This window comes from Danio rerio, chromosome 5 (assembly GCF_049306965.1).
Source record: "Danio rerio strain Tuebingen ecotype United States chromosome 5, GRCz12tu, whole genome shotgun sequence".
Classification (NCBI taxonomy): domain Eukaryota; kingdom Metazoa; phylum Chordata; class Actinopteri; order Cypriniformes; family Danionidae; genus Danio; species Danio rerio.
Genome location: NC_133180.1, coordinates 63,063,165 through 63,085,266, shown reverse-complemented (window position 1 = coordinate 63,085,266; position 22,102 = coordinate 63,063,165). Strand labels below are relative to the sequence as shown.

Here is a 22,102-nt window from a genome sequence, read left to right as displayed (position 1 = left end):
AGAAAAATACTTTTCAGAGTCATCTGAGCTCATCGTATAAACCATTTTTTAAAGAATTTCAAGAATAAAAACTATTATTCAATATAATAACACTCCATGTCATAAGATTTTTGATCATGTGGCCCACCGTTATTGATCATCGCATGAGGAAACGGTCTGCATTTCAGCTCCCTCTTATTTGCAGCCTGTTGTTACAGTAACTCCAGCATGTGAGGTTTGCAGTTACACAACACCATGGCCCTGTTTTTGTAAATGCCCCTGATGTGCCACCATGTGATGAGAACGGGTGCTCACTCCACTCATGGAAAGCGTGACGACAACATTTGTCACCTTCACTGTCGCAAGGCAATCTCCATAGCTACTGCTCCTTTAACTGACGTGCTGCATTGACTCATTCTGAAGGGACTCTGTTATGTACAGCGCCGTCCACTAATAGTACTAAAAAGTACTTTTACCGTGCACACACACTGCGCAATTAAGGGGTGTGGCCAGAGGCGCTGTAACATTACAGCAGAGAGAGAAAATGCCATCCTGCTATTTTCACAGAGATTCTCTGTTTCTGTATTTGGGCTTCCAAATACAGAAGCCCAACCTAATTGTATGTTACATAAGAAATCATGATGAGAGTGAGTATAGGTTGCTTTTAAAAAGTTTTGCTGACTGGTGTGAAACAAATTGTCTTAAATTAAACACTAATAAAACCAAAGAAATTATTGTTGATTTTAGTAGACATCCATCACAAGCTGTGCCAGTAATTATACACGAGTCCGAAATTGAGATTGTTTCATCATATAGGTACCTGAGTGTATATTTGAACAACAAGCTTGATTGGTCTGAAAATACAACTCAGGTGTATAAGAAGGGTCAGAGCCGCATTTATTTATTAAGACGACTGAGGTCCTTTGGTGTTTGTCAGACACTGTTAAAATTATTTTATGATTCTGTGGTGTCTTCAGTGATTCTGTATGCTGTAACCTGCTGGGGAGGGGGACTGTTGGAAAAGGAGAAAAACAAATTAAATAAGCATTTAAAAAGGTCAGGTTCTTTTGTGGGATGTGCACTACCTACCATAGAAGAGATTGCACATGATCGAATGCTGGACAAATTTGGTCAGTATAATGAACCATGATAGTCATACCCTTTTTGAAACAGCCCAAGCGTGTGCAAGCTCTTTTAGTACAAGATTAATTCAACCTCGCTGTTGCAGAGAAAGATACAGGAAGTCTTTTTTTTACCAACAGTGATCAGATTGTATAACCAAAGTCATACCAGATGAATTGTGCTGAACTGAATTAGATATTAGATATGGACAAGTGTTTACTCGTTGTATTTGGAACCAAAGTGTGCAGTATGAAATGTAATTTTATTATTGTTTTTATATGTATATGTAACTTATTTATCTATTTTTAGGATAAAGAGTTCTGCTGTGACATGTGATTTTCCCTTTGGGAAATAATGAAGTCAAAGTCTCAGTTCCAAAGGACACGACACAAAGACAGAAGTGCTTACAGTTCAATATTAATTATGTTCCAGAGAATTATAAAATACATAGCAAGCATGATTTGGCAAAACAGCTTCCAAAATCTGTCCTAGTTCATTGCTGGATTCGGTTAAAATCTCCTCAAAGAAGGAGCAGCAACAAGCAGACGCTGTGAACTCTGAGCCACGACCTATAAGTGTTTTTATTTGTTAAAATTGATTATGACATGCACAGTGCCTTAACGGTATGTTGTAGCAAAGATGTAAACAACGGGAAATGCTGTTGACCACTGCTAACGATTTAGCTACAAATCCATATTTATCAGTCAAACTGCTATAAACACACACACACACACACACACACTTTGCCGGCGCATGCAGCCTCTCTCTCTCTATGCGTGTGCACGACTTTGCATTGTTTCTCTATATAGGCAGCTTTTCCATTTTTTTTCCATCTCAGATAATAAAGTTGCAAAAGATATGTGAATGATTCATGTTACTTACACAGGCATATTCCGGATATGTGTAAAAGACGTCATGTAACGCGTTGATTTTAAAAAATACAGGAGAGCTCCCCTAACTGGTGTGTAGCAGCAAAAAAATCAATCAAGGCTCACACAGGTTGCATCCCACATCTTGTGCTTTATTCTTCTGTCAGCAGCGTCACCACAGAAAATAACTAAATTCGAGCATCAGAGAAAAAGATAAAATAAACGACGCTCCCGCACACATGCGCTTCTCGTGTTACAGATAGTTCATAGTATACACACGCACACACAAACACACACACAATGGCACACACATTCTCTCTTAAAGGAGCCGCACCCTATTTTCACTCGTTACAGACACTTATCATATGTTATTTTAGAGAGGGAGCATGAGGTTGACTGACTGTTTACACAAAACGTGCGTGCTTGTATGGACGTGATGTGGAGCAGATCCACGAATCGCAGCACATTATGACACAAGACCAATGTGGTCTTGTTTCATAATGAGGGTGGGCCTTTCAGGAGAACTAGGATATATATCAGTCGTTTTTATGATAACTGAGAAGCTGTAAATAAACTAAGTGAGATTTATTAAAAAAATAACATGATTTCCTTCAAGTGAAACATAAGCAGCACACATTGCTTTGCATCTTATTAACACAACCAAGCCTTAAAATTACATTCTGGACCACCCCTTTAAAAATGTGTGCAAAAGAAAACAATCCAAATAATATGTAGTGATGTAAGCAATATTAAACAATGTCGGATTGTAGTTTTGAAGACTTTCTGAACCCAAGATGCAGCTAACTTCTGCAATTTACCAACCATGGAGAAAACTTTTGAGATTTTTGATTACTAAAGCATTCACTTAACAGTGCAGTGGGACAAAATATGCACGCACAATGTCTGCAAATAAAAAAAGAATTTAATAACATTAAATTAAAAGTTCTAATTTACAAATATATACAATACTATTTAGACTAAGAAATGACACGGTCACCGATTAAAAGATAAGCGTGAATCAAAAATGGAAACACATTTGAAATTATACTATACTAAATTGAAAGTTAAAAGTTTTCTAAATTAAAAACAAACAATCTCGTTTCCACTTTTTACCCTTCAAAACAGTGCCTTTAGAATTTCATTTAAATCACTGCAGACTTCCCAGCGTTATCATTGGTGCAGTGATGGAGATTGATAGCTGCTCCTCTAGCCAATCAGTCTGTGTTTTTAGTGTACTGTAATGAGGAAAGTCAATTGCATTCAAATAATCCAAAGGGTAAACAGGTAAAAGGTCATAGCAGGTGGCAAAACAAACAAACATATACAAACAATAGTCAAAGCATGGCTAGACAATCCAGGAAACGGTTAGAAATGTTCACTACAGAGAAACAAGATTCAGCATGGATGTGTGTGTAAGTGGTGTGTAAATAGTCCAAGTTATCTGTCCTGATCAGCTTCTGCTGTGTGTGTGTGTGTGTAACTGAATCAGATGTATGACTGAAGTACATAATGGGATTTGTAGTTAAGTACTATGACAGGGAGTGTTTTCCAGCAGTCTCCAAGTGCAACACTGCTGGTGATCATATCAGGTACAGCTGTTTATTAAATTTATTGCAATTTTCCTTTGTATTGCATTTAAAGTCGGCATGACATGGAAGTGTAGATTGGCCTTTTTTCCGCTATCGTGAAGTTTGTCCACCTGAAATGGTTTCTGAAATGAGAAAAAAAATGTAGAGCGCTGCATGATTTCATCCTTTTGCATTGGATTGTTGGAAGATGGGCATTGCTAACAAAATGGAGGAAAATTGGAAAATGGACTAGCACTGAAAGCCCCACCCTAAAGGCATTCCGTGTGACCAGAAGTTAAGAGAAGTGAATTTGAGTGTAGAGGACAGGTTACGGTCTTTAATTAAAGATTATGAGGGTAAAAAATTGCTATATGAACAATATTACACTCTTAGCAATGCAATATGGCTGTATATCAGCACTGGTTTGGCACTAAGGCACGAGCCCTCAGGCCGAGTGCCTTAGTTTTCCACCAGTGACTATATACAGCCATATCGCACTGCTACGAGTGTGACATTGCGTTTATACAACAGTTTGCCGCCATAATCATGATTATAAAAAACTCAAACAGAGAGAGCCTCATAGAAATCCTTTTGTATGAGAAACTACTTTCTTCCACCATTCACATCGGCAGCTGAAGTCAGAACAGCAGAAACCATTACTAATTTGCTATAGAGCTAGTGTTTGAATGATTCTCTAGTGTAATGTCTAAAGTGATGACAAAACAGGTGATTTTGCTGACATTTTAGGATTATAAGGCTGAACTGAATAAAATGCAATTAGTCTACAGAGATTTCCCAGTATTGCTCTGTTGCAATCGGAATATCACAGTAATACACCCTGTTAAGCCAAAACAGCACAAACACTACCAGATTACTGTTGTGCTGATGAATGCAGACGCTCCGAAATTATAATAATTTAAAATAGGCACTATCCTTATAAATAAATTGCATAGATGCAATCTAAACAAGTACATTCTCACCTAAAAAGCCTCAAAAGCATTATGTTGCCCAACAGCTGCAATATTTGTCAAACTGTAGTGAGTTTATTCATCTGCTGTCACTCTATGTGGGTGAAGTAATACAGAAGGGTCAGGAGGCTGTACAAGTTCTTATATTGCAGAATATTGTACAGCTATCAGCCAATCAGATTTAAGAACCAGACAGAGCTGTTGTATAAACATAAATAACTACTTATTCAAATAAAAGTAAGAAGAGGACATTTTGATTTAATGCTGACTTTAAGGCTATATAATGCATGCATAACCCAAATGCTATTCTTATATATTCCTAGGGCAATTGACTGTTTACATTTCAATGCTCAAGTTCAAAATAGTCAAATTTTGAATAAAAATGCTTTGGATTTAGACTGCAAAAAAGTGTGAATAATGGGAGTTGGAAATTTGACGAGTAAATTCTGGCGCAAAGAACATTACACCAAACTGACCAATCAGCCATCTCAATTATGCTTGCTTTGTTTACTGTTAGTTACTTGGTAACCAATACTACAGTTAGCTGCTCAAACAATATGATGGAAATGCACGCAATTCGCAAATGAGTTTAAATTTTTTTGCAAACTTGAAAATATTCACTTCACAATATGATGAAACTTGGCTATTGAGCGCTGCCTCACTGAGTTTGGCCTCATATGAATAATCCTTCCAAACAGAATGCATTTTAATTATTTCCACATCTTTCTTTGCTCATGTTTATCAAAAGTGTCAATATAAATTGATGGCATTTTAAATACCAGTTTACCCTCCAACGGGTATTTTTTATGTTTACATGCATACAAAAAGAGCAAGTGCTTATTTTGATAAGTGCAAAATCTTGTCCTTGAGTGCACTGTGGGTTGTTGTTGTTGTTGTTTTTGGCAAAGCAGGATTTTAACGAACAAATGTAAATGTTTATTACTAAAGAAAAGGATGTGTGATAAGCCAATCATTCAGCCTCTGTGCCTGTAGAGCTCAACAGATGGCAATCTAGAAATCGCTTCAACATGTTGAGGTCACGCTCTCACAAACTTATTTCAACTGGCTTATTGTAAGTCAGAAAAGCTGCTGGTTGCCTGAGGGCATCTGACTGCAGCATTACATAATTCAAAAAAATTAAACCGATGGCCAGTACATGGAGTTACAGTCATAATCAGGGTTTATAATATGGCTTTAACATGAGTTTAGGGAATGCAGTGTCCACTATGTTCACCTTATTTACACATTTGCAGAATTTCTTATAACTCATTTCTTAAAATAAAAGCATTTGTGTCATGACAACTCTTTTGAAGAGATTTAGTTGAGGAATGAATATGAATATGGCAGTGTTGATGTGTTTGGTCTTAGCGGCATAGATCTGCTACACTGCTTATTTTTGGTGCGGAGCAAGTACAAAGACTTGCTACTGGCAGAATATCCCAGACATGCTGTCTGAGAACATAACACACTGCTGCTGCAAACAATAACATCCATGAAACCCCCAACAAAATATGAGAACATGAAGACAAAACAATCAAAACGTATTTCTGCGTATAAACAAAAAGTTGCATTAGCAAACATGCATATATCCACACCTGAGAAGACTGAGATGAGACAAATTAAACAAACATCCCAAAAACAAGCACATCTATCATCTAAAAAAAAATAAATAAATCTCTCCATGAGACATGAGACTGCATATTTTACTATCTATGTGTACCTGGGCTACCTTGCAGACCAACTTAGCTCTAAAAACGTATACTATGTATGTTTGTTACAAAAGATTTCAGGTTGCAGGCTGATAAACAAAGCCAGCAACCACCTGAGCAAGTATAAATGGAAAACATGAATATATCATTGCCATCCTCTGTAAATAAATCTAAATTAATGTTTCAATGAATGTGCCACTTGGAACATGATAAAGCAGTATTATAAAATATAAAGATCCTGATTTTCCCAAGGCTTTTATATTGACAAACAACTAATTATGACTTCACACAGACAACTAATTAAGAGGTTATATTACAGACCTGCAGCACCCAAAATACACAAAATATATTACAGTGACAAACCCACACATTAACAGAACCAAGAAAAGAAGAAGAAACTATGTAAAAAAGTGTCTATATGCTTATTAGTGACTTATTCAAGGGAACCCAAATGGGTGAAAACAAATTTTGGATGCCTTTCTCACTTATGCATGATGCAAAATGATGAGTTATTTAAAGTTTCCTCTATGTAAGGACAAGATCTAAGACTGTGCACGAGCCTCTCACAAGCACACAAACAAGCAAATGATGCTTTCGGATGCAGCTTGAATCAGTCAAACACATTTAGCATGACCTTGTAGTGACTGGATGAGCCATATATTTGTGCCAACCTTGTAGTATGACCGTATTTAACCCCATTGAAACACAAAGTTATAAACTTTAACCTGTTTCTTCTGTATAAACACAGTTGTGCAAATATTGCGTTATGTTTATACATGCACAAAAATCTGTTATTATGTGGTTTGACTTAAATCCAGTCTCACTTCAAACAATAAGCAGACAAATAACACAAAGATGGAGAGTGAAATATTATATTCACTTATTATAGATGTTATATAAATATATATATATATATATATATATATATATATATATATATATATATATATATATATATATATTTATGTGGGTGTGTGTGTGTGTGTGTGTGTGTGTGTGTGTGTGTGTGTGTGTGTGTGTGTTTGTGTGTGTGTGTGTGTGTGTGTGCGTGTATATACATATATGACCTTCTTGCTGTGAGGAAACAATAAAAAATGAAAATCATTAACTCTGTTATTATAAAAAAATAGGAACCCTTGCTTTTTAGAAAATCAAAAAACTGATCTCTCTCTGTGAAAATATCATATTTGCTGATATTTTTAAAAAACAACAGACATATTCTGGTGTATGCTTTATTAATTAAAATACACATAACTGTTGTTAATAAAATAACAGCTAATAATGTCAAATTAATAATCTATTTCTTTCATTGAACATAAAAATAAAGTTTTGAATCTTTATGAAATGAAACCCGACATTTTTAAAACTTTAAAGAAATCACAACTCAATTAAATAAAAACAGTAGCCTGTTACTAGTATACTGCGTTCCAAATCTTCAGATGCCATACAATTGCCTGTGAAGAAAAGAGTGTCTTTTAAAGCAGGGAACAGTGACAGATCCTTTGTTCTACATTGTGATGTACATCTGATACATCCGAGAGAAACAGATTATCAAAAAAGAAAAAAAAACATGATGAGTTGACAGATTCAGGCAGATGTGAATGTGAGCTGGCATTCAAATGTAAGAAAGGAGTAAGATTTATGCAGATAAGGCTGGTTGGAGAGGTACAGCATGCAACATTGGAGGGAAGTCAAGAAAAGGAACCGCAAGGATGAAACATTCAAATGAAGACATATACTGTACCATGCATTTAAGCAAAGAAAAATACAACACCGGCCAAAAGTCTTGTCGTTGATTCCAATTGTCAGAGCAACACATAATAACTTGACTTTTAGATGATCATTTGGAAAAGTGACAGAAGGTAGATTTTTTTCAGATGAATCATCTGTTTAACTGCATCCCAATCATCACAAATACTGCAGAAGACCTATCGGAACCCGCATGGACCCAAGATTCTCACAGATATCAGTCAAGGTTAATGGAGAAAAATCATGGTTTGGGGTTACATTCACTGTGATGGCAACATCAACTGCCTGAGGTATCAAGACATTTGTGCTGCCCATTACATTACAAACCACAAGAGATGGCAAATTCTTCAGCAGGATAGACGAATCCAAAGGATCTTGGTGAACTCTGGGAGTCCTGCAAGAATATTTCTGTGCCATTCCAGATGACTTTAATATTAAGTTGTTTGAGTCATTGCAGAGATGTATGGATGCAGTCCTCCAAGCTCATGGGAGTCATACACAATATTCTTTCTTTTTCCACTGCTCCATGACTTTATATTCCTTACTGCACATTATTTCTGTTAAGTGTTTGTCTAAGCAAAGTCAGACCTTAGTGATATAATTAAATCATTAAAAATTAAGGCATGATCATATTTTATTTTGGTATAAACAAGCGTAATCTAGAGGCCTTTGCCTTTTATAAGAGTCACTTCTAATACCAAATGAGCAACTAGAAGTCAAGTTATTATTTGTTGTTCCTAAAACTTGGATAGGCGACAAGACTTTTGTCAGATACACTGTGAAAAAATGACATTTGTTGTTTTTTCAAACTACTTGATTAATATGAGCCGAAACAACACAATTCTTGAGTTTGTTTGGGACAATTTAATTGTTTTATGGTCAATCCACTTTAATTTGTAAATATTAATCAGTTAGTTTGATTCCTTCATGTTGTCCCAACACAAATCAATCAGCATTGTAGATTCATTTCCATTCCAAGACTTTAACTCTTATTCACTGATATTTCTTCTTTCATTTCCATTACAAAGCATTTTGTTTGTCTCTTTTGGAAGTTACATTGATTGACTCTTAGTTTTGATTTCTTTGTCAGATCTTGAAACTGGAGAGTGCTGAGCTGTTTGAGCCCAAAATAGTTTTGCCAACAGTGTGTGTTTATTTGTATGTCAGGTGGACGGCTGCTTGCTGGATCCGCTTCCTCCAGTCGTGGTCCGCAAAGTCAGCGGCTCGCTGCCTAGCAACGTTATGGAGACATCCATTGATGAGGGCATTGAAGCGGAGGAAGAGCACACTGTTCCCCTCGCCGCCTTTCATACAGCTCGATTCAGCCAGCGCCGCCACACGCTGTCTGAGGTCACCAACCAACCTGCTGCGCAGCCCCTTACAGGTCAGTACTGTGTGCAAAACACAACTGAGTCTAATAAATATAGATATAGATTTTGCTGTCACAATTTTAGAGTTTTTTTTTTGTTTGTTTTGTTTTAAGAATGGTCTTCTTAAAGATTGCAATTATTATTGCAATTATCTGATTAACCCTTACAATGAAAAGAGTAATATTTTTGTTAAATATCATTGAAATTATTAAATGTACATCCTGTAATAGTAAAGCTGAATTTTCAGCATTTTAATTCTTAAAGTTTTCAGTGTCAAGTGACCCTTCAGGAATCATTTTTATAGGCTGATTTGGTGCTTAAGAAACGTAAAAATTTCATAATCATTATTGCTGTGCTGCTTAATAGTGTTTTGGAAATTTGTGATACTTTATTCAGTAGTATTTGATGAATAGACAGTTTTAAAAAACCATAAAAATTGACTCCAAATTTTTGAATGATGATAACATTGCGGTAAATAACTAATAAAATACTTAAACAAATAATGGAAAAATGTCCAAATCTACTAAAAGATGTGTAAAAAATTAAGACTGTTATACAATTTTTAGGGTCAGCCACTAAAATGTCAAATGTTAGTGTAAAAAAAAAAAGTATATATTAAAATATATTTTTTAATATATTGGCTGTATCCGAAACCGCCTACTACTACTCAGTAGGTACTGCATTTGAATTGAAATTTACTACTCAATTGTTATAAAAGTGCGTTTTATACAATATGAATGAGAGTAGAATGAATGGAACTCAGACATTCTACATCCACCATTTTGTCATGATCACATGACCTACAGTACCTACGTTAGTTGCGTCACTTCACTCCTTTTCACAAATTCTTTCGTAGAGTATCATGGGATAGCATAGAGTGCATCGAATGCACACTTCAGAATCTCGCCGAAAGTAGTAGGTCATCCGAGTATTTCTCGCATACTGTTTGACTAATTCTCTGAATTTGGACATACTGTGCTTGTATACCATTTTAGCGTACTATATGGAAGTATCCGACTTTGGACGCAGCCATTATATTATATCACATCATATTAAAAGTTAAAATTCACTGCTCAACTAAAAAATGCTAAATTTCCATTTTAAGTCCACACTTCGCTGTGATTTGAGCAGGAATTAATAATTAATTATTTATCGCTTATTTATAATTATATATATATATATATATATATATATATATATATATATACACACACATATACATATATATATATACATATATATATATACACACACATGTACATTTAATATATATATATATATATATATATATATATATATATATATATATACACATATATATATATATATATATATACACATATACATATATACATACATATACATATATATATATATATATATATATATATACACATATACATATATACATACATATACATATATATATATATATATATATATATATATATATATATATATATATATATATATATATATATATATATATATATATATATAATTTAATAGGTCAGAATAAGAACAGAAAAACATTATTTCTCCCATTTTTTGAATATTAAAAACATTAAGTAGACACTTTACTTGCATTTAATATTCTATATAATCAAGTCAATTCATGTTTATTTCTAAAGCACTTTTACAATGTAGATGTTGTCAAAGCAGCTTAACGTTGAAGTTCTAGTAAATGGAAACTGTGTCAGTTCAGTTTGCAGAGTTGAAGTTCAGTTTAGTTCAGTTCAGTGTGGTTTAATTTTCACAGCTGAAAGTCCAAATACATACATATATCTTTATAACCAAAATGATGACACAACTTGAAACTTAAGATTACTTATTCATGCCTACTGGATTCATAAAAAGACTAAGGACTCAGACACTTGCTCTACTAGCTCTTAAATCAGTTTTTGCATGGAATACTTGACATGGAGTTCTAGAGAAAACTGGGCATCGAAGATGAACCACTTCTGATATGTTTTCCACTAACATTAACAGGCAGTGAGAGCTTTTTTTAGTAGACAGTTTGTGTCTCTTTGATTTTGCTCATGTCACTTACTGCATGTCAAGCCAAGCCAAGCGTACTTATAAAGCATCCATTGCGACCCAGTAGGAATTCAAAGTGCTTTACATAATAATAAGAAAGAAAATAAGCCAAGTCCATTGTTAAAATAACCTTAAAGACTTGCATAAGTACAAAGATGAAAAATACAAACACAAAAAGCAAATACTTTAAATTTAAAATGACAATGCAGCATAAGGTGAATGTATTTATACTTATAAATATAAATCATGCATTATGTTGCAGTACTAAAAGTTCTCAACGAATATGTGATCACCAAGTAGTTTTAACTTCCATTTGACCAGAGCTGAATTAGCCAAAAACAATGATCTCAATAAAATTCAACCTATAATGATAATCACAAAATATGTGACTTTTATGATTTAATTAATAACAATTATGAGATACATAAAATAAGAATCCCCCCATGTTTAATAGACTTCCCCCAAATATTTTTTCTCAATAAACCCTTGAACATAAGAACAAAACAATTATTATCTATATAGAACCCTAAATCAGAAAAGTCTTCCTTTAAACATTTCAATAATTTTCTCACCTATTTGTTGGCAATCCCCAGCTCATCTTTAGTCCTAAAGGACTAGACCTTTCTTGGATGCTGCTTTTGTAGCAAATCATAATTACACACACCTGTTGACATCACTTGTTTCAAATCACATCATTACATAACCAATATACTAGCCCTGAATTGTTCCTGTCCCAACTTTTTATGGAAAGTATTGCAGGTCTGAATGACAGGTAAGGATATACATTTACAAACGAAATGAAGTTGACCGGACAAAACATGAAATATTGTGTGTTTTATTGTCTGCAAAGAAATATAAGTCAAAGTAAATTTGGAAATCACTACTTTCTTTGTTTATTTGCGTTTTCCATACTGTCCAAACTTTTTCTAATTGGAGGTTGTAGTTCAAAATTAGAACATAAACACGAGCCAATGAGCATGACTTTTATGAGCAAAATATTAAAAAAATTACTGAAAATTATGACAGTAATGCTACATCACTACTGTTGGCATCTCATTACAGCGGTGATGGAGTAATCTTCACACCCCTGCAGTATACATTTGATTTACAATGAAAGTTTGTGTGTGCAGATCTGAACCCGTCCCTCAGCAGCATGGACTCGCAGTACAGTATGGGTTCAACTCAGAGCGACTGCAGCTTTCCTGAAGAGAGTCCAGCATTAAACTCTACACCTGCCGGCTCCACAGCTCCAGTCTTCCTCAGCATAAAGCCGCCTGAAGCCTGCCTGCAGACGCTCAATCCACAGGGACACAATCACTCATTAATCAGCTTCCGAGAGGGTCGAAGGGCTTCAGACACCTCTCTCACACAAGGTCAGGATGATTTGTGTTCTTGTGCATGTTCTTTTTCATTTTTGTTTTCCATCACGTTTTCGATAATTCTTTGTGTCGAGGGGTGGGCACACTGCATTTCTGCATGGTAAAAAATGACTTTGGACTGAAGGTCAACATGCACTCACTGGCCACTTTATTGTGCTCACTGGATCAGCTGCTAATCAAACATCCAATCAGCCAATCACATGACAGTCTGCTGAAGTTTAAAACGGGCATCAAAATGGGAAGGAAGGTGACAGAAGCAGGATTTATACTTTCGACTGGTGCTGCATCGCGCACCTCCGCTGACTGTGCATGCACCTCACAAAACGGACGATGCTTTTATACTTGCTGCATTTGCCGTTGTGATGTTCTTTAAAACGACTTCAAAACAAACTGACTGTAAAATCCGACAGATAAACATAGAAGGAGGAAGTTTCCGGAACTACGTCATATCATTAATATCGATCAAGATTTTTAAACAAATGATTTTTATTGTCTTTATTAATTATTTTAATAATTATAAGGATTTTTATTACCATTCAAGATTTTTTTAAAATCAAACTTTGATGCATCACTTGCTTTTGTTAATATCTTGAACAATTCTACCTATTATAATTGATTAAAATATTAATGACAACAGAACATGGTTTGCTCTACAAATATATTTTTTATTATGGCAAGAATAAAAGCAAAAGTACACTTAATAAAGAATACAGATTTTTTTTTTTTTGATTTAGCCCACTCCACAATTCACAAATTACTGTCTGGCTAGTTTCTGCTCTATACTTATGCTAAAAAGGCAATAATGGTCCAACATTCCTGACCATTATCACCAATAAAGCCCAAAAAATAGGCATCAGTATATTGTAAATCGATAGGGTCAAATATTCCTTTCCAGGTATCAAAGAAATAATTTTTTCGCTAATTATAGTTTTGTAAATATTTATTGCTTTAAATTCAAAATTGCAATATATAAATCATGTCGCATGAACCCAAATCGAACCTCCGCAAGCTCTGCGATGATGTATCGGGGAAAAACTGCAAAAATGAAAAGGCCCTTCATGCTTTATTTTTAAACAAGCGTTATTCTGTTACTTGTAGATACTACATAGTCAACTGTTACTTTACTATAAAGAATAGATCACAGGCTAGAATTCATCAAATTTGAACATAATATCCAAAAGACACAATTTGCATGTCCATAATGCGTATGAATGAAGCCCACGTATGAATTCTGTCCACCACTTTACTCTCTGTAGGCATGTATTTACGTGTCATAATCAGTGTTTTGGAGGATTTATTGTTAGCAGATGAATACCCCTCATTCTGATTGATATCTAACCTTCTGTGAATAATGACCACTTTTAAAAAGCTGAAAATAATCGGAGTGATTCACTCCTGTGTTAATTATAGCAGTAGTGAAGAGTGTGAGTCAGAGCACCCCTGCAGCACTCAAAAAAATATCTCCAGCGCTTCCACTCACTAAAGTCTGCCGTATTTTTATTGAACCCACGGTTTCACAGGGTTGGTGGCATTCAGACAACACATCCAGAACCTGGCCAGGACCAAGGGCTTCCTGGAGCTCAATAAAGCACAGATCGTGTTAGGAGATGGTGGAGCATGCGGAAACACCATGATCAGCCCTCGGGAGCTCCTAGAGCCTCACCATCAGCTCAACCACCAGGTCAGACACCCATTTGTGCTGCTTTCAATTTATTGGATTATTTCAATACATTTTTATAAATAAATATTTTTATACATTATAGTATTTTGACCTTAAAGGGGTCCTATTATGCCCCTTTACAAGATGTAAAAAAAAAAAAAGTCTTAAAAAATGTCTCTGTAGTCTGTATGCAGTTTCAGCTCAAAATACCACACAAATAAAGTTGTATAGCATCTTTGAACCTGTCCCGTTAAGGTTTTGATCCTAATTGTGTTGTTTTGGTGACTGTCGATATAAATTCAAATAAATGGTATTCAATTAATTCAAATAAATACATTTAAAAATGGTCGAAAATAGACCTATGCAAACAATCAAGCCTTTAGAAACAAATTATTTTACAAAAAAGATGATTAGGCCTACTGCAGTAAAATATTTGCATGACAAGCTTGATATGTGCAAGATAGAGATGGTTTATAAAGTGAACTGTTTGTTTGGAAGTTTGTGAGACAAAAGTTGTCCAATAATAAATGCAAAACACACTCGGTTATTGTCATGCGGTGAACTCAGCCAATCGTGTAATATCGGTGTTGTCATCACAGCACCTGCAGTCCTGATGTAGATGCTGCACCGGCTGAATCAATCGTCTGATATCGGAGCGCTGTTGTGATACTTTAATGCTACATGAGATAGTTATGTGGCGTCGGCGCAGCATCAATCCGAACAAAATTTCTAACCGGCATGCACTGCTTTAAGACAGATTTTAATCAGTGTGAACAGCGCTGCATGAAGTTGAACGCACCTATTATCATCATTATAAGCAGATGAAAACTAATGATGGACAGCTGGATCTTAGCCAGGGCTAGTTATGCTAATAAGGGAGTGATGGTCACTAATTGGTGGGGCTTTCCACCTCTACTGACATGTGCAAAGTTTTTCTGCAGATTTTCTGTTTTTATCAAGTGTAATTATAATATGGTCCCCTTTAAATGCGAAATTAATGATTTAGTTTTTCTTTGTTTTTTATTGTTTGTTCTCTGTGATTTTTGCTGATGTTAAAATAATAATTTCAGGGAGAAGGACGGCCATGTCTTGGTGGAAAAGATCCATCGACATTCACTGGAAAAATGCACCCTTATTTGCTGTCTAGGAGACAGAGTCTGGAGACACAGTACCTCACTCAACGCCTACAGGTGGGTCAGATACATGGGGTCTGTTCTTCGTACGTGGATTACTCAGTTAGCTGGATTTGGATATTGACGATTTGACACGATCCAGGATCGTTTCGTTCTTTAAAGCTGATCCGAGAGTTGTCATAGCAACAGTTCTGCTAGGTCAAACCTGATCGGGAGCAGGTTCAATTCATAGAAACAGGATTAGATCGGCTCAGTTCAAGCAAAGATAATACAGAAAGTATGTTCCGAATTCTGATATTTTCTTACAGTAGTAGTTATATACACTTGGGAAAATGGTACATATTTTTTAACTATATATATATATATATATATATATATATATATATATATATATATATATATATATATATATATATATATATATATATATATATATATATATATATATATATATAAAGTTATAGTCATTAAAAAAAAAATGAATTAAGTTATACATATTAATAAAACGTATGCAATCTGCACCCTCGAAATGAAAGTACAAAGACTGCCACCTGGTGGTGCAAAGAGAAAACTTATTGATATGAACTTTTTAGATCGCTTTAGTACAAATTGTGTATAATAGAAATGCACAATATGTGACTTATTTTAAAGCAATAATACATTTCAGCAGTCATAAACATATTTTGATAGTTTATATGCCGGTGATTTGATGCTTCACAAAAGTTGCAGACGCCTTTACCAATATGAAAACGCTTTTGTAAACAACCAGTTATTCTTTACACTGATTAAAAACCGGCTACTATAATAAAGAAAATATTTTCTAAATGTGGAACTAAATACATTGATTTGCATTGAAATACATGATGATACACTTGACACATGAAAGTGGAAAGCCTGCAGCTCACAACAAATGTGGAAGGTTATTGCGTGTCATATTTAACAAGCCGTTTACTGCTAATTTGATGTAATTTTGCTCACATGGATAATTGAATATTAATCAGATGATGTCATTACACTGCTGTGCCGTCAGCCAATCGTTGCATTGCTGATCATGATTTCGAGGATCGATAGATCTGTCCTTCACAACACACGCAGCGATCTCAGATCAGTTTATCCAGACATTCTAATATGATTCGCGAACTCGTTTGAAGAACCAAATTAGCGAGAGATCAGTTATCAAGATTAAAAGATCCAGGATCTGCCAAATAATCTTAGATCATTTAAGCGAGGTACGAAGAACGGACCCATGGTCAGTGTCTGCAAAACAGACCATTGCGATGTATGAAGAAAGTGTTGAAATGAGTGTAGGTAATAGATCCATTAAAAAACACCATCTTTTCCATAGCTTTTCTGAATTTCTGAACATTTCATATCAGTTTTTTTCTTTGATAAATTTATATAAGAAGTCACTTTTAATCCACTGAATAAACTAATAGACATAGAAAAGCCACGTCATTAATCCAGACCTCACAAAACAGTATTATAAAAATAGCATTTCTGCTGAGATAGCATTATATAACATCTAATCCATACAGGAAAAAACAAAAACATTGGTCAAAAACCAATGAGAGTTTATACGCTTGTTCAGATTAGTTTATGCAGGTTTAGATCTGATAATGTTAGGAGCACTAAAATAAAATGAAGCATTTCAATCATAAGTTCGTCATCTCCATTATTATAAAACAATAGCTTTGTGTGCTGCTGCTGCTGAGCACGTAAAGCACTGTTTGTGCACCTAAAGCATTGTTTTAAGCTCCTAAGAAGTTGAAGAAGGTGAATCTATGCTTAATCACAGAAGGCTTTTGCTCTTTTTCACAGCATCATCATGAAATAGTGGCCTCAACACTAACGTGATCCCTAAAACCATGCTTTCTTTGCATTATACCTGCCAGCACTCCTGTTTTTCCTGGGAGTGTGCCATATTTCAGACCCATCTCTCGCCCCTCTCCTGTATTGTTCTGTTTCCCGGAAATCTCCCGGAATTCCACAACTTTTTGGTACAGCCCCTTTTGCACTGAACCCAACGTGCAACCATCTTCATACCCACTCTCAACTCTTCAGTTCGCGCGCACCTTCCCCCCCACTCTTCACTTCGCACACTTTGACCGGCGCTATTCACTAATTCACTCACTTACACATTATCAGGAGTCACCACAGTGCAATGAATCACCAATTGGCAGTGTTATACAAATTTTCCAAATAGCAGCACAGACATAGATTCAGTCGTTTTTGCCTTCTGCAGACATAAACGATGCCCATTCTCATGGTCGAAAGGTTGCATTGTCCACACATGCAATATGAGTGAGTTTTTGTGAAAATTGTTTGGACCCAGTGATACTAGGCATGAAACGAGACCCATTTTCAGCCGTTTGGAAAAGTCAAGGTTTTAAAACTGCCAACATTTACTCTTATACCCTTCCTATGGTTTGTTTAAGGTTTGTTTTACGTTTTTTTGTTTTGTTTTTATTATACTTCATAAACAAAACGATAAAGAAGAGTGAAGAAACCGATTCAGCATGTTCCTTATTTGTTATTTAATTCACCGTGTACACCAAAATATTGTATATATTTTTTTAAATCTAATATAAAAACAAACAGCACCTCAACTTAAAATACCCAAGTTTACATATCTCACAGTTTGCTAAGGCAATGTTGTCGTTTTCAGACGGTAGACATACTCGCGCATACTCGCGTAATCAGACCCGATTTCCAATCATATTGACGCACGCTCAGGGTCTGTGTGCAATATCAAGTGTGTATATATACTGTATGGCTTAAGCTATGAAGTAAATGATGTCATTATTAGCACCATTTTAGAGTTTTCAAATATAAAAATGGCTTATTTTTGTTTTTGAATTCAGAGAGCCAGTCAGTTGGCAAGCGGCCTTGGAAGTGGCCAGATGTTTTGTAAAGAGGCTGCACCGCGCACTTTAGAGCAACAACTCCAGGAACACAGGTCAGGAACAACCGCATTCATAGAACAATGACGTCCCGAAGCTTGTCCTGAAGAATTTCAGCTTATCTGTTTTCCTGTTTCGCAGACTCCAACAGAAGAGGCTCTACCTCCAGAAGCAGTCTCAGGTTCAGGCTTACTTCCACCAGATGCAGCTGGCTGAGGACGCTTACCCTGCCCAGGACCCTCAGATCAGCAGCAGCCCCCAACCCAGCCCTCCCTTTACAAGGACCCAAACCCTAACCCCTTTTTTGGAGCCTGGCATCTCATCCCTGTCATACAGTCCCAAGTCTGCCCGCTTCCCAGAGTGGCCTCCGCCGCCCGAAAACCTCAGCAACTACACCCCATCCCTTCCTACAGAGCCCCAGTACGCATGGAGTCCTGCCCAGCCTCCTCTGCCCCCAGGTAAAGCTGAGACCCCTTCAGCTCAACCCGCACCTGAAGCCCCTTTCCTGGACTGCGAGATGATGGAGACCGTAGAAGCTCCACAAGGCTGTGTCCTCGTGAACTAAACATGAAATACAGCACTCTGAGGCTGGTTCTCAGGCTGAAGATGTGGCGAAATAAGCGCCCTCAGGGACGAACAAGACGCGGTGGTTTACACCACATTTTACAAACCTACAGACGTGCACTTGATCCTGTGGTAGACCATTACAGACCTTGGTGTTCAGAGATGTTTGTGAGATGCGCTAGTGTTTTCTTTTTTCTCCAGTAAGCACAGTTGAAATGTAGTGCAGCTACCATAGAGTTTAAAAATCAGTATTAAAGCAATATTCCTTTTCCTATATAATAGTTCCACGAGTTTCAGTGTTTTTATAAGTAGCTCGTTTCATCCTTAAATGATCAGTAGCTACTCAAGTTTTCATTATTAGTAGTATCGTGTGATTTTTAAATACTAATTAAGACAAATGTGTAAATACAAGAATTTATCTAAGGAATGAAACATAATTATTAGAAATAATGTTGAAGTCAACATGAAACTGCACTCAAAAGATTTGGTGTGTGTGAGACACGAGACGTGACTTTTTATTATTTATTTATTTTTTTGGTCTAAAAAAGGCACACTGATGCTTGAAAACCCTTTTTTGTCTTTGACACACATACAACCTACTTGGCAACAAATATTTTAACAACTCATAAAACAATCTAATATAATTCATAAATTCTGCAAACAATTATTATTTTGTTAGTTTATGACACCTAAAGCACCAAGCGATGTTAAACTGAACCTTGAATCTAAAGTATTACTTGGGTGCCATTTACACTCACGTGTTCTCATTTTAAAACACTTGCGTTTTGTTACAATTAGGCCTGGCATCCACGCTACTCTGTCATCTTTGACACACAGAAACTGAGCACTTAGAGAACGCTAGAAGCCCCCATTTTATTTTGCAAAGGTTCAAAAGACCAATCAAAGAGCTATTGTGGATAGCCACGCCTCTGCATTTATAGTTAGTTTCATTCCCTCTATATCTAGGATGTCTAAACTCTGTTCTGGAGAACCGATGCCCTTCTGGTTTGAGATCCAACTAATCAAGGTGTTCAAGACCACTAAAGACTAAGCAGGTGTGAGTTGGAGGAGGTTGGAGCTAAACTCTGCAGAGCTGCAGCCCAGAGTTTGGTACCATTGTTCTAGAACAGTGGTTCCCAACCTTTTTGAGACCCCCTTTGCCCCCGAAAAATATTGTGAGCAAGTTTGCAGTAAGGATGACAAAAAAATGATATGTTTATTATTATATCTATATATGTTTATGCACAAATAATAGTCTAATGTAAAATATAAAAGCAAAATATCAGAAGGCCGTTTGTAGCTGAAAAACATAAGCCTTTTGGCTTTTAAATAAGCCTTATATTAGTTCCCAATTAGTGGCACATTTTTTCATTTTGGATTGTGTGTTAATTATTTTGCCTTGCCCTCAAAAAAGGCTCTGGGCTTGTTACGGTATTGGGGGTGAGTCGTCAGCAAATGTCTTATTATTTTTTTTTACAGCCTCATTCGTTAGCAAGAACTTTGCCGCAGACAATGCTCTGTGGCTTTGATTCGAAAGAATGAAATAAAACCATAGTTCAGGTAACAACCTCCTGCATTTCGTGTTTCCAGTATTGCTGTCGCTGGAGCTTCCTCACCTGGGTCCAGTATATATTTTTGGTAGGCCAGGGAATAAAATGAACTAAGGCAACATGATCAATCTCCTAATTGTCCACTCACTGCTAAAAATATGACGTGAACCCCCACAAAGCTCACTGAGGCCCCCTTGTGGGCCAGGACCCCGGTCAAGTAAGAGCTTGATTAGCTAGCCTAGGTGTGTTTGATTAGGGTTGGAACAAAACTAAGCAGAACACCGGCTGTCCCGGACTCAGTTTAGCCACCCCTTAAATAGAGGGACTAAAACTAACTATGAATGCAGAGGCATGGCTATCCACCATAGCTCTTTGATTGGTCTTTCGAAGATTTGTATAAAGTTCCCTGAATGGTCAAGTATCTCTCATATGACCAAAACAAAACCAGTAGACTGCAAGTATGGATGCTGGCAAAATAGCATGAATGGTCACGTATCATGTGCTTGGTTGAATAGTGTGGGTAAAGATGCTGTAAAAAAAAAATTTTTATTCAAAAGTGCACTAGTGTAAATGGCACTGTTTGACATTTGTGTGTATAACCGATGTGATGTCAGCAGAAAAATCTAATATTTAAGACGTGGCGCAATGAAAGAATACCAAAACAAACCTTCTTCGTAATAGTATCCTCTGATTTATGTGCATGATGTTCCTAAACAATGCTAAACGAAATGGGTTGATTTGATTTCATGTTGACTTTCAAAATCACACTACCTACTTCAGACTCTTCAAAGTAGCTTGGAGTAAAACAAGGTTACAATACATAGCTTTCCTGCAAATACATATGCTTTTAGAGCAGGGGTGTCAAACTCAGTTCCTGGAGGACCACAGCTCGGCAGAGTTTAGTGCCAGCCTTGCTTCAATACACTTAGGGTGCTTTCACACCTGTGGATTAATTTTCTTGTTCCAAAACAGGGATTCAAATTGTTAAAATGCGGCACGTTGTTCTTGGTGCGGTTCGCTTTCACACAGCAAAGTTTCTAAATGGACCAAAATGACTAAAACAAGTCACGTGCAAGTAAACTCTCCTCACATTGGTCAGAGTGTCAGGGTTTTTCTTTGCAGAGTCCCGCTCAGCTGTCATGCGTCCTTATTTTAATGTATGACAATGAGCAAAAAGACATTATAAGCGAAAAGCTGCGCGTTCATTTTAAATGGTGACACCCACAGACATCGTCAACAAATATAAATCAGAGGTAAGACTTTCTCATACATAGCAGTTGGCCTATGCATTATAGGCTTTACACTATGGAGAGTAATAACAGATAAACCAAGACTGCTGTTTGGTCGATTTTTCTAAAGGATAAACAGCTCTTGTTAATAGTAAACATGCTTTCACTTTTGTATTGGACATAAAACGCACATTTACCGGTAGGAATGACATCCCGCCCTACTCATCATTCTCTCTTTATATAGCCATAATACACTGTGATATAGCCTTTTTCAGATTATATTGCTTTCTCACTACAGTCGATCCGCTCCAAAGTT

At 36.1% G+C, this 22,102-nt stretch overlaps 1 protein-coding gene and 1 long non-coding RNA gene across 4 annotated transcripts in view; one reads left to right on the top strand and one right to left on the bottom strand.

Annotated features, from left to right (window-relative positions):
- Positions 1-21,590, top strand: part of sik2a (salt-inducible kinase 2a) — a 65,013-nt gene extending 43,423 nt beyond the window's left edge. Inside the window, exons 9-14 of one of the 3 annotated variants that reach the window (XM_068221053.2) lie at positions 9,132-9,348; positions 12,502-12,744; positions 14,271-14,431; positions 15,481-15,600; positions 18,405-18,499; positions 18,585-21,590. In XM_068221053.2, coding sequence (XP_068077154.2) covers positions 9,132-9,348; positions 12,502-12,744; positions 14,271-14,431; positions 15,481-15,600; positions 18,405-18,499; positions 18,585-19,008 — 1,260 coding nt within the window. In that variant the 3' untranslated portion in view covers positions 19,009-21,590. 3 annotated transcript variants of the gene reach the window in all.
- LOC141385629 (uncharacterized) lies at positions 1,239-7,768 on the bottom strand. The gene is made up of 3 exons (XR_012406400.1): positions 7,283-7,768; positions 6,227-6,629; positions 1,239-6,154 (listed from the first exon to the last, which is right to left on the bottom strand). It is a non-coding gene; the product is annotated as an uncharacterized lncRNA (long non-coding RNA).
- Positions 21,591-22,102: the final 512 nt, after the last annotated feature.